General features: G+C 45.5%; 1 protein-coding gene across 3 annotated transcripts; it reads left to right on the top strand.

The window, feature by feature from the left end:
- Nucleotides 1-1205: 1205 nt before the first annotated feature.
- Nucleotides 1206-11607, top strand: LOC112546334 (membrane-spanning 4-domains subfamily A member 15-like). Of its 3 annotated transcripts, none has more exons than XM_089778732.1 (6): nt 1259-1336; nt 1772-1828; nt 2642-2756; nt 5985-6110; nt 7637-7750; nt 10326-11607. In XM_089778732.1, the coding sequence occupies exons 3-6, from the start codon at nt 2712-2714 to the stop codon at nt 10500-10502; spliced, it is 462 nt and encodes a 153-aa protein (XP_089634858.1). In that variant the 5' UTR covers nt 1259-1336; nt 1772-1828; nt 2642-2711; the 3' UTR covers nt 10503-11607. The 3 variants fall into 3 exon arrangements, with proteins under 3 accessions (XP_089634856.1, XP_089634858.1, XP_089634857.1); XM_089778731.1 differs by lacking the exon at nt 1259-1336 and adding an exon at nt 1491-1627; XM_089778730.1 differs by lacking the exon at nt 2642-2756 and having other exon boundaries at nt 1206-1336.
- Nucleotides 11608-12605: the final 998 nt, after the last annotated feature.

The raw sequence follows: 12605 nt of genomic DNA on the forward strand, positions 1-12605 counted from the left end.
GGTAGCTTAAGTCAAAATAGCTTACAGGAAACCCACGATATGCGACTGCCCGAGTTCCAACCCCCCCACACTTATAACTGTTTTTGTAAGTGCAGAAGGGACTGAAACCCCCCGACTTATATCCTCAGTCCACATTTACGACTGCGCACGGCACCTATTGTAAATGAGGGTTCGAGTTACAATGCCCTCGACTTGCAATGCTTCCCCAGGAACCAATCACGTCGCAAGTCGGGGCTCGCGTGTATTTCAAATTTGGGCGTGTCTACACAGCACTTATTTTGAAATAGAGCCCTCTTCCTCCAACTTCACTTACTCCTCATACAATGAGGTTTCCAGATGATGGAGTAAGAAGCCCGTTATTTCGAATTTATTTCAAAATAATGGGCTTGCTGTGTAAACGCGCATTACGTTATTTCAGAATAACTGATGTCATTCCAAAATATCGGTGCTGCGTAGACATACCTAGTATCTCACTACCAAAAGCAACCCGCAAAGGCAAAGAGGCCATGTGCGGTCAGGTCAGAAACCTGCAGCAGATGTTACTTCACTGGGATATGGTGGAACATTCCTTGGTCTAAACTGGCTCACCTTTCAGTCTGCTGCTACCCTTGCTGCTGTTACTTGGTAGATCATTGAACCATCTAATTGCTAGTCCCATTCCTACCTTTTCTCAGCAGATTATTAGTCTGCTGTCCTACATTATGCAGTGCCCTGGTCCAGCCATCAAAAACGTAGGCCACCTTAGTACACCGCAAAGGAAACCCACCCTCACACACTTGACAGACAGGTGCCTTCCACCAGCTACCACTGAGTACCACTTTCACAGTCCCTGCTCCCTCACCTCACCGGTTCTATATGCTGGATGTTCTGGCTTTACGTTTTTGAAAATCTGCTCGCTCTCTTCTCCCAAATTGCCGTGTTGGGCTGGTGTTACAGGCCAAGTTGCTGTGGGGTCCCTGCCTTCACCGTTCTGCTGGACTGATGTCTCTCAAGCCTCCATAAAATCATTGGCTCCACACCTCTGCCTCGTGGGCTGATGTCAAGGCCCAGGCCTTTGTGAGGTCACTGTCTGAGCACTTCTAGCTTACTAGGCTGTGGCAAAAGCTCATGTTTCCACCCCTTTGCAACTCCCCTGGCTGAACTGGGCCTTGTTAGGGTCCCCCTCTTTCTCCTAGCCCTTCCTCCCCACCCCACTGGCCAGGCTGGAAGCCAGAGCCAGGTCGTGGTAAAAGTGACTCAGAAACCTTGTGGGGAACTCTGTATTCTCTATCTGCCTGGAGCAGAGGGCCAGGAAACCTCCGAGCAGTCCTCTACCTGTGTACCACCCATGCTGCAGGTCAGCCTTGAGATGCTCAGACACCATTGGCGGAGACATAAGCAGCAGATGGCACAGCTGCTCTGGGTGAAATTAAGGAACCTGGTGACATCCTGCACTCTTCTCAGGACCAATCCAATCACCGCGCCTCTATTTATGGGGAGAGGAGCAAACGCTCAGTTGTCAGAAAGGAGCAGGAAAAGAGAAAAGGAGGCGGAGAATCTATGGGAAAGGATTATGGTCTGGATGTCACCTTAACTGAAAGGGTTTCAGTGAACCTGATTGGCTGCCTTATTAAATGGAAAGTGTTCTGTAAGCACTGGGTAAAACAATTATGATTGTTCTCGCTGGGGGGAGTGCCATTCTTTTCCCTTGTTCCCCTCACCGCCTGTCTTGGAGGAGCCACCTTTCTGGTAAATGTGAAGTCTGAATGATGATTTTCTCTTTCCTGGGCAGTTTGTTATTGCTGGATCCCTCTCGGTTGCAGCTGAGAATCATCCCCGCACCTGGCTGGTGAGTTTCTAGTGGCCCAACAATTTTTCTTTTGAGATATAAACCTCAATTAGGTTTATAGCTCAATATAAAGGAATCTAATAGAAAGTAGAGCTGCAAACAGCAACCAGGCTACCAAGGAACAAGGGAAAGACATAAGAACATAAGAACGGCCGTACTGGGTCAGAACAAAGGTCCATCTAGTCCAGTAGCCTGTCTGCCCACAGTGGCCAGCACCAGGTGCCCCAGAGAGGGTGGACCGAAGACAAATGATCAAGCGATTTATATCTTGCCATCCTTCTCCAACATCTGACAAACAGAGGCCAGGGGACACCATTTCTATTCCCTAGCAAATAGCCTTTTATAGACCTAACCTCCATGAAATTATCTAGCTTCTCTTTAAACTCTGTTATAGTCCTAGCCTTCACAGCCTCCTCTGGCAAGGAGTTCCACAGGTTGACTACATGCTGTGTCAAGTATCAGAGGGGTAGCTGTGTTAGTCTGAATCTGCAAAAGCGGCAAGGAGTCCTGTGGCACCTTATAGACTAACCAAAGTGTTGGAGCATAAGCTTTTGTGGTCAAAGACCCACTTCATCAGATGTTTCCATGCATCTGACAAAGTGGGTCTTTGCCCATGAAAGCTTATGCTCCAACACTTCGGTTAGTCTATAAGGAGCCACAGGACTCCTTGCCACTTTTACAGGCTGTGTGAAGAAGAACTTTCTTTTATTAGTTTTAAACCAGCTATCCATTAACTTCATTTGGTGTCCTCTAGTTCTTCTATTATGGGAACTAAAAAATAACTTCTTTATTTGCCCTCTCCACACCACAAAGGTTCCAGGGAGCCTGAAACAAAATAAAGGGAATCTAGAAGAATTAAAGTAGCCAGAAATATATTAAAGGAATGAAGAGAAGGGGACTTCAAGCATGGTTCCTATTGAGCAAAACAGTTAAGTATCTGTGGGTGTGTCAAGACTACAGTTTTTTTTTTTTAAAGTGGCCTTTTTTCAAAAAAACTATACCTGCATCTAAACTACCACCGTGTTCTGTTGACAATAAATCAACAGAATGCAGCAGTTTTGTCAACAGTGGTAAACCTTGTTTTACAAGGGAGAACGCCTTTTTTTGAAAGACATCTTTTGAAAAAAGGTGTTATTGCATGAAAACAAGGCTTTTTCAAAAGAGAGCATCTAAACTCTTTCGAAAAAGCGAGCCACTTTTTTGAAAAAATCTTCTTGTTGTCTAGATGCTCTTTTTCGAAAGAGGCTTTTTCAAAAGATACTGTCGAAAAAGCCTATGTTGAAAAAGGCGTGCAGTCTGGACGTAGCCTGTGAAACTTCAGGAGGTGCTAAAAATTAGGCACGTGTCTAAGTTTTTGCTTGAGACCTACCACAGATCAAATAATAGGGGAATGAATGAAAAATGTTGTAGAAATGTATTCACCATTTCCCCCCCACACACACAAAATCACAATTTCAATGAAATTTTGAATGTTTCAATGCTTCTTATTTTTTATCATCTATTTTCTTTTCTCTGCATAATAAGAACTGTCTTTTCTAAGGGGAAAGACACATTGCATAATTCGCCCCATGAGCCATACGCTGATAACAATGAGCCACTCCCAAGAATATGTTAGCTAGCCAATGGCAGACTTCGCAGATAACCAACTGCTGGGATTTATTGTTGTGGTCATAGGTAACCTTCCCAACGTCACAGAACTATATGAAGCCCTAAAATTCAGGCAATTCTTTGAACTCCAAAAATTACATAAGCCCCAAAATCTCATTTTTAAATAAGAGGACCGAAGAGAGAAAAATCAGGCTCACTTTTACCCTAGGATCTACGCAGCATGTGTAATTGACTGTTAAACCAGCCACATGGCTTAGATCTTTGGAACCTTGACACCCAAAAGAAAATTCTTTGCTACTTGAACTAGCAGACCAGGAGCCTTAAGTAGCTGCAGTAGCAGCCTTAAAACCCTTCATGTGTCTCCGCTTCTAGAGGGAGACAAAAAAAAATCCATGTTTTCCTAGCATGATGGACAGTGAAATATTAATCCAATACCTGCCGTGACCACCTCTGCAAAGTGAGTGTATAGATCAGCATTCCAGCCCTATTTCCTGCAAGAAGCACCTTGTTCACCTGGTTCCCTCTTTCGGTGCCAGGCTCTTGCAGGTTTGGAGGCACAACTCCTCCAGCTCAGCAAAATGTAACTTCCTTATTTTCTTCCCATATGAATTTACTCAGCAGCGCGTCCACCCCTTTACTCCTTCCAGGGCATCTTGGAAGGAAAATTGTAACTGCAGAATGACCCATACTTGGTCCTTTGAACCACCATCAGAGTGTAGCTCCAGGTGGTTCTGAGGACTGGAGGGAAGGGCGCATGCTGCAGTCCATGCGGTGCTGAGGGCTGTCTGTCCCCCAGCCCTGCCCCTTATGCCGAGGCCCTGTCCCTTTTGGGCATGGAGCCAGGACCACCCCCGCTGGTGCACTCACAACTCCATGAAGGACCCTTGGGTTTAGAGATAGTCGGGACCTCTCAGTCACTAAAGAGGGGCTGATGTTCACTTCTGGCAGGCGTCCTCTTCAGACAGGAGTCAGGCTGCTGCTGGTGCTAGGATTTCCCTTCCCCCACAAAGGGGTGCAGGGCTCAAGGTGCAGATTTTAAATAACTACACTAAAATCCAAAGTTCAGTCTCCCAGACTCTGACGCTCACACAGCAGGCAGGCAGCTGGTAGCCAGAACCGTGGCACCAAGCAAGGCCTGGTTTTACCTAGGCAGCTGAAGCGTTAATGGAGCTTGGCTGGGGTGGGGTATTTTCCCAACAAATCTCCATAAACTCGGAGTCACTTTTAAGAGGGAAAGTGCCTCGTTGAGGGATTTTGCTTCCAAGTCCTCGAAGAATAGTTCTCAGAGAATCCTGCATGCAGGCCTGGACTCACCGCTCTGCTCCCCACCTGGGCCGGATTAAGGGGGGGGGCTAGCCGGGCAGTTACCCAGGGCGCCAACCTATAGGGGGTGCCTGATGGCAGCTGTAAGGGGTGCCACATGCCAGGTCACGCGGCACCCCTTAAAGCTGCAAGCAGGTGCCGGGCGCCCAGGGCCCTTTCAAGTAGGAATAAAAGATCCTCCGGAAAAGGGTTTATTTTCTGGAGAATCACGTCTAGACTGGCGCTAAAGTAGGAATAAGAGATCCTCCGGAATAGGGCTTTATTCCGGAGGATCGGGCCAGTCTAGACGCTTTTTTTCCGGCTTTTCCCCAAGCCGGAAAAAAAGCGGCGGACATGTTTATTTAAATCCGCGGGGGATATTTAAATCCCCCACGGATTTCCCTATTCTCACTTTCAAAATTAGCATGGCCCTTCCGAAAAAGGGGCCAGTGTAGATGTAGCCAAGAGGAAATGTCCGTAAAATAGCTTTGCAGTTCTCCTGGGTGTACCATTCTCAGGCCTAGCTGCCATAACATAAGACTGTAGGAATGGACATATAGGGTCGGATCAAAGGTCCATCTAGCCCCGTATCTTGTCTGCCCACAGTGGCCAGTGCCAGATCCTCACAGAGAATGAACAAAACAGGGCAATTTCCAGATGATCCATCCAGCCCTAATACCTGGCAGCCAGAGGCTTAGTGTAAGCGGGCTACTATTTCTTTCCTGAAACTGAGTTTTTTGGGTTTTGTTTTTTGGCTCTATTCTAATATCAAAAGAAAGGGAAGAACCAGGGCTGGTTTCTATTTTTTTTTCAAAATATATTTACAGAAAAGTAAACTATATATAAATGTCCCATAATACATAAACTCCTCCTAGTGTATAATCCATTTGCTACTTCACCTTGGCTGTGCTTGAATTGTGTATTTAATGTGAATGGTTAAATTATAAGCTAATTATTTGTATTCTATAATTTACAAACAAACATTTATTTATAAAAATCCAATTAGCTAAATCAAAATGATTACGTTAACCTACAGAATAGAAGCAAAATCTATTTGCAGACAAGCTCATTTAATAAGATCATTCAGATACTTCAAGGAGAATATCCCATATCTGTGAGAAATTTTTTTGTGTCTATCCATGGTGGCCATACAGGGGTTCAGGAATGATCTCAGAACTTGGTTCTTATTTCAGCTAAACCTGTGCTATGCCTACACACAGCCTCACCCTCTGCACATCTTTCTCAGGTGAGAAGCAACCAGAAAATAAACAACACTAGTGCTACTGTTTCATCTTTTGGGATAATTATCTTGATAGCGGATCTGATTTTGAATCCCTCACGTTATGATAACCATGAAGAATACCTTTGGTGGGTAAGTGGCCAGACTCTGCCATAAAATTATAGACGTATAAGGCTGGAAGGGATCCTAAGAGGTGTATCACCCTGCACTGAGTCTGAGTTAAGTCTACCAAGACCGGCCCTAACAGGTGTGTGTGTGTGTGGTTTTTTTTTTAATACTGGGAATTGTTTTAAATCCTTAACTCCAGGATAGAAATTATCCGTGCGTTCAGTGCCAGACTTTTGATCTGGGGAAAAACTGACAAAAATTCACTCTCTTGTGTAAAGCATGTGTATTTGTATCTGCATCTGGATACAAATGGACTTTCACACTCACAGTGAACTTTCACGCTGACTTCCGTGGATATCCACATTGATATCCATAGATGCAGACACCCATGGATATAAAGTGGGTATCTGCAACTTTGTAGGGTTCTAGATACAATTTTTGTAACTGCATCTGCAGCCATATCCACAAAACTGAGCTGCGGATATAAAGTGGATATCTGCAGATTTCCAGGGTTCTACTAATGTGCTTGATTCTGCTCCTGATAAAACCAGGGTCAAAATTCCTGCCAGGGTCAAAATCCAGGCAAAGATCATGCTTTTGTTCTGTGTTTCCTACAGATCCTATCCCATTAGGGTGCTAATCCATGGCTGGGGTTTCCAGCTGCTGTCAACATGCAAATTAACAATAACTCCTGTTGACTTCCGTGGGAGCAAGATTGGACCCAAATGCCTGTTTTACTTTGTTTAAACCCCACTTCACACAAATGAGGAAACAGAGGCACGGGGAGATGAAGCCACTTGCCTAAAGTCACCCAGCAGACCCAGTTTTTCTTAATCCTAGTTCAGTCCTCTATCCACTAGACAACACTGCCTCCATAGTGCATAATCCTGCATCTTGACAAAAGACTGCCCCTATTGAGTGATAGAAATGTAGCCGTGTTAGTCTGGGGTAGCTGAAGCAAAATGCAGGACAATGTAGCACTTTAAAGACTAACAAGATGGTTTATTAGATGATGAGCTTTCGTGGGCCACACCCACTTCCTCAGATCAAATAGTGGAAGAAAATAGTCACAACCATATATACCAAAGGATACAATTAAAAAAAATGAACACATATGAAAAGGACAAATCACATTTCAGAACAGGAGGGGGATGCAGGGGGGGGGGGAGGAAGGAAGGTAAGTGTCTGTGAATTGACGATATTAGAGGTGGGGAGAGTGGGATGTTTGTGAGTTAATGGTATTAGAGGTGATAATTGGGAAAGCTATCTTGAGAATCTCAGGGGCACAGATCCCTATAGATGCAGGAAAAAACAGAGCCCTATGATCTCTGATAGTGGAATGGTTCCATACCTCACAATTAGTGGGGCTGTGGAGCAGCTGGAAAGAGGAGGAGAATTCTGTGTGCCCGGGAAAAGGAAGGAACCGGAACCGGATTTCTGCATCTCTAGAACTGGACACCCCTGTGTGTTACCTCACGCCAGTCCCGTGCAGTGTGTTCCCACTAGCAGTCAAAAGTAATTAGCATCCCCTGTGATTTTGTGCTCCCCAGAGTGCTAGAACGGGGATCACAGTCATGCTGCTCTTCATGACCGTGCTGGAGTTCTGCATTGCGGTCTCAACCTCGTATGTTGCGAAGCAAGCCATCGGCTACACCCCCGACACTGTGAGTCTTTCTGCCTCGAGCAAGTGTTAAAAGAGGGAGGGGGAATGCGAAGCACCCTCCTTGATGGGAGGAACATCCTTTAGGAAGGTCCTGAACTGAAGGCATATCAGGGGACAGTGCAAGGGAAACTGACTGGCCCTGAGATAGGACTGGTTGACAATTTTGTCAATTTTTTTAAATGGGAAATTGAGGTTTCCACTACATGAGAATAGTTGTAGAAGGTGCCTGATTTTGTCTGAAAATATTATTTTGCCAAAACTCTGAACACCTGAAAACCAGGCTATTTAGATTCAGAGTGGTGCCACTGTATCTCACATCGGTTGTAGTTCGCCGCGTGCTCCAGTTTCTATGGGCCATTTTCTCTAGCTGGACTACATCTCCCATGTTGCACCATGGGCAGGTTTGCTTGTGACACACCTCCTCCCTTCACCACTAAGAGGAAAGTGACAAATCATGAGAAATATAATCCTGCCAGTGAACACAGCCCGTAGAGGACAGTGGAAGTATAAGGCACCCAAATGACAATTTCAATGAGGCACTATGGCTCTATGTTGAATCAGAATGTTCTGGCAGTTGTTAAATTTTTGTTGTCATTTTTTGCAGACGAAGTTCCCCACTTTCTGTCCTTTTTTACCTCAGTTCTTAACCAAGTCAAATCATCCCCCTTTTTTGGTTATACAAGAGGAAAGTAATCCCAGTTCTCATTGGCTACCATGCTGATCTTCATTGTCAGCATTTTAATTTCTGTGGGGCTGCATTTCATCTTCCTGCACCTGGTGGGGATGGAAACAGGAAACTGTAACTGGGCCAGATCCCAAGCTGCAATCCCACCCTTTTGTGCTCTGGATCTCTCCCGCAGAGAATTCCCATGCCAGGTGGGAATTCTGTGCCACAGCCAGCTCTTACTCCCTTGGTGGAGGGGATGTACAGAAAACACTGCCTGAGTCCTTTGTGCTCCAGCAATACCTGACTGGCAGTCAGCTCCGTGGGGGTAGCCACTGTGTCAGTGTTTTAGAGCAGCTGCTGGATGAACAGCTAACTAGCCATGAAATCATGATGCTGCAAACAATGTTCCCTCTAATCTTTTAAATCCATGCACAGATTTTTTTTTCCTGTCCATGTGTGGAATACATTTTATGTGCACTGAGGCATGTGTGAACGTGCACCACCAGTAGAAACAAAAAATCTAGGTGTGGGCTGTTAATCAGCTGAGCGGCATATGAATCTCTCCTACGTGGTCACACAAGTGCACAGTTGACAGGGAACACACTGCCTGCAAACTCCCCTCCCAAAAGCTACGGCTGTGAACATTCTCCCAGGGACAATGTTTCTCAACAGACAGCAACATAAATGAATCCAGGCGCCAGGAAACTCCTTATTTGGGGCACAACTCACAGCTGGAATCCTGGGATGACTGTGACTCTCCCAAAGGCTGACTGCCTCCTGTGCAGCAGTTCCCCTGGCCCTTCTTCTGAGCCCCTTTGTGAAGGAAAAGGGGCAGCTGAGATAAGGTCACTCCCTTGTTGACCTGGGAGTAGGTAGTTTCACATATGGATAGGCTAATGTTTTCTCAAATGTTGAAAACCATGTTAACTTTTATGGAAAAAAAAACCCTTTTCTGTCTAAATTTTCCACAGACATTTTTTCAGTAGCCACTAAAATACCAAAATATTTTGAGAAAACCCAAAAGATTTTGATTTGGAAATGCTGCCATGGGGCCTAATGGGCTTTGTAGTTTGAATGCCTCATGTTGCCATTCTCCTTTGTACACCAGTCTCCTTGGGCTGACTACAACTCCCATGATGCAATACCATCTCCCCTCTTGGTGAGGCATGTTTTTGCATCCTGGGAAACCTTGGCCATAGTGTGTCTTGGGAAATGTAGTCTAATCTGGGAGGCTGACCTATAGCAAAGAATGGGGACAGCAGGCAACCAAACTACATTTCCCATTAGGTATTGTACCAGAATCTCAGTTTGGGGTTTTATCTTTTTTTGATGAAAAATTTTTTCCTGGGAAACTGGATACTTTTTCATAAAACAATTTGTTTACTCAGACAGAATAGTTTGGCAATTTGTTTTGTGTTGTCAAAAAGCAGCTTTTTTTTTAATAGGACATTTTCAAGCAGGCCTAGTCATGAGCACAGAGAGACGCTCTCTGACATAGTGAGACCTATCACATCAACCCTTTAAGTGCCTCTCAGCAAGCCTGCTGAGTTAGGACCTAAGAGAATTTATTATAGTGTCTGTATCCAAAAGGTAATCACTTCAGCAAAAGATCAGGTTATCTTCTCTCACAGCTGGGACCCATTCACCTCCACAGAGAAAATCCTACCAAGATGGGGGATGATAATGCAGTTAGTGAGGATGGCATAGATTCATCCCTGGTGCAATGCCACCAATCACAAAGGGTGACTTACCTCAGGGATGCACCTGCCCTAGTTATAAGAACTCTAGTGATGAAGAAGATGATGGTGGTAGTGGAAGGGTATGCTGATAGAAGGGTGAGGAAGGCGATGGTTGTAGGAGTGGGAATAGAGATAATGTTATCATTGAGAGCTCACCTCTTGTTTTTCAGTCCATGTTGTACATGCCATATGCTGTCAATACAAACTTCGGGGTTCCCTCCGCACCAATGCCCCCTCCGCCACCGTACACCAATGAGGCTTATGACCCCAAAGAGGAGACTGAAGAAGGGGCCTCAGGAGGAAGTCCTGTGAGAGACGGTGCCAGCAGCAGCTTCTCTGAGAAGTAAAAACCATCCCCATCCCACATGATTTAGCTCATTCCACTTCCTGAGTGCAGGTCTAGAACCCAGCTCATCGCACATCTCAGAAGGAACTCGTTTCGGCCAGCCTCTCCCTGGCTCCACACCATCTGTAGTTCACACTGTACAGAATGAAATAATATGATGACGCACCAGCACAATCCAACTCCCCATGTTTTGGTCCTGAACATTTCCCTGGCAGCTTCTTCAATAAAGCTTCAGGATGGACCCTGAATCAGTCTGAAGCACTTGTTCACAGTGGTATGTCCGCATATACGTGTGGCATTCATGTCGGCGTGTGCATGTGGTACACAGATGTTGTTTCTGGGTACATTTGTGCATGTGTGGTGAGTGTGTGGCATATGTATATCCACATGTAATTCTGACCATGCACATGTGGAGGAGCAGGGCGTCTGCTTGCATTAGTATCGTGCATCACAAAAGCGACTATTGTAACTTGCATTCATTTTCGTGGGTCGGGCCCCAAATTCTTTTATACACTTTTTTCCTTGGGAATCTGACGGACGCAGATTCATAGTGCTTTCATGAAGATGCCCCTAAGCCAGTGTTTCTCAAACTGTGCTCCGCAGAGCCCCAGGGCTCCGCGAGGTTGACAAACTGGAAACATCAATAGGTACAGCACATACAATCAGTGGACAGCTGGGGCTCCGCATAAATTTTTACGCATGCAAGAGGCTCCGAAGCCCAAAAAGTTTGAGAACCGCTGCCCTAAGCTAACAGGAGAGCTTCTCTTGTCAGTGCAGTTAATCCACCTCCCCAAGAGGCGGCAGCTGTCTAGATGGGAGACGCTTTCCTGTCAACATAGGTCTGTCTACCTGGGGGTTTGGTCGGGATAACTACAGCACTCAGAAGTCTGTGGATTTTTCACACCCCTGAGTGATGTCATTATAGGTCTGTAGAGTAGACCTGGCCTGCAGCCTTTTAAGTTGACTTAAGTGACATCTACAGTCATAAGCCACTTTAATTACATTGGCTGTGCAAATCCATACAACGCTCTTAGTGTCAATGGAATGCATCCATGGTCACTGCTCTTGCATCGACAAATGCAACTGTGCAACTTGCCACTCTCTGCCATTGGGACCTATGGGAACAGATAGTGGTGCCTCACGGGGGCATGCTAACCATCACAGTTCTTTCCATCCCATCATTCCATAGGCTTCTGGCTTTGCTTTGCACCTTTTTTTCACCAGCCCTTGTAAATGGTGGGCCTGAAAGCGTGGCTCCTGAACTACTGACCAGTCTGGGGATGAGTGTAATGAACATAACACAGCCGGTGCTGCACTACGTCATGAGCTGCAAAACAGAGAGTGAATCAGAACTCTTGCGTAAGTTCCTATATGGCTCAGTGCTGGGACCAGTGCTTTGATCAGTACTTGGATCTGTTCTGGGATCAGTGCTAGGAGTAGTACAGTGGTCCGTACTGGTCCCAGTAGTGGGATAAGCAAGTCATTAACCAGTATTAGACTGAAGCATTACAGTCCTCTGGAGACTAAGCTGTTGTGGCAGAGGCAAAGAGCAGGTGGGACCAAAATCTGTCAATCCCTGGGGTCCATGCAGTGGCAGGGCATTGATTCAATGAGCTACATAAGGTAGAGACTAAACATTTTTCCAATGGAACTTTTTTCCCATCGGTTGAATGCCAATTCATCAAAAAAGAAACATGGCGATTTTGGCAACATTTTATTTAGAAAGCCACCGTGTTCTGATCTTCTGTTTCACCCGGACATTTCATTTCACTGCCTGTATTATTATTGTTTTTATCTAATAAAAAGGTTACAAAGTAAAAAATTGGAGCTGCTCATTTTGATCACTCAGTGCTTACTTTTGAGTGCAGGCCGGCATGATAAAAGTCTCTGGTTTCCATGCCTGACCCAAAGTCCTGAAACATTGTGCTTCCTACTTCTTCAGCCATGGAAGCCATGGGGCTGGCAGCAATAACTGGTCACATCAGCATACCAGGAGTGTTTCCCCTGCCCACAGCAGAAACGAGGAGCTGTTCTAATCTGTTGTACAGAGACTTGCATGAAACACCCTGCCTGGAGAGGGCCTTTAGGAGAGGAGACCTCCTCC

This window comes from Pelodiscus sinensis, chromosome 5 (assembly GCF_052426305.1).
Source record: "Pelodiscus sinensis isolate ZL-2025 chromosome 5, ASM5242630v1, whole genome shotgun sequence".
NCBI classification, from domain to species: domain Eukaryota; kingdom Metazoa; phylum Chordata; order Testudines; family Trionychidae; genus Pelodiscus; species Pelodiscus sinensis.

Coding starts and splice junctions, on each gene's coding strand:
- LOC112546334 (XM_089778730.1), top strand. Junction 1,829..5,984: donor ATCATCCCCGCACCTGGCTG/GTGAGTTTCTAG, acceptor CATCTTTCTCAG/GTGAGAAGCAACCAGAAAAT. Junction 7,751..10,325: donor TCGGCTACACCCCCGACACT/GTGAGTCTTTCT, acceptor CTTGTTTTTCAG/TCCATGTTGTACATGCCATA.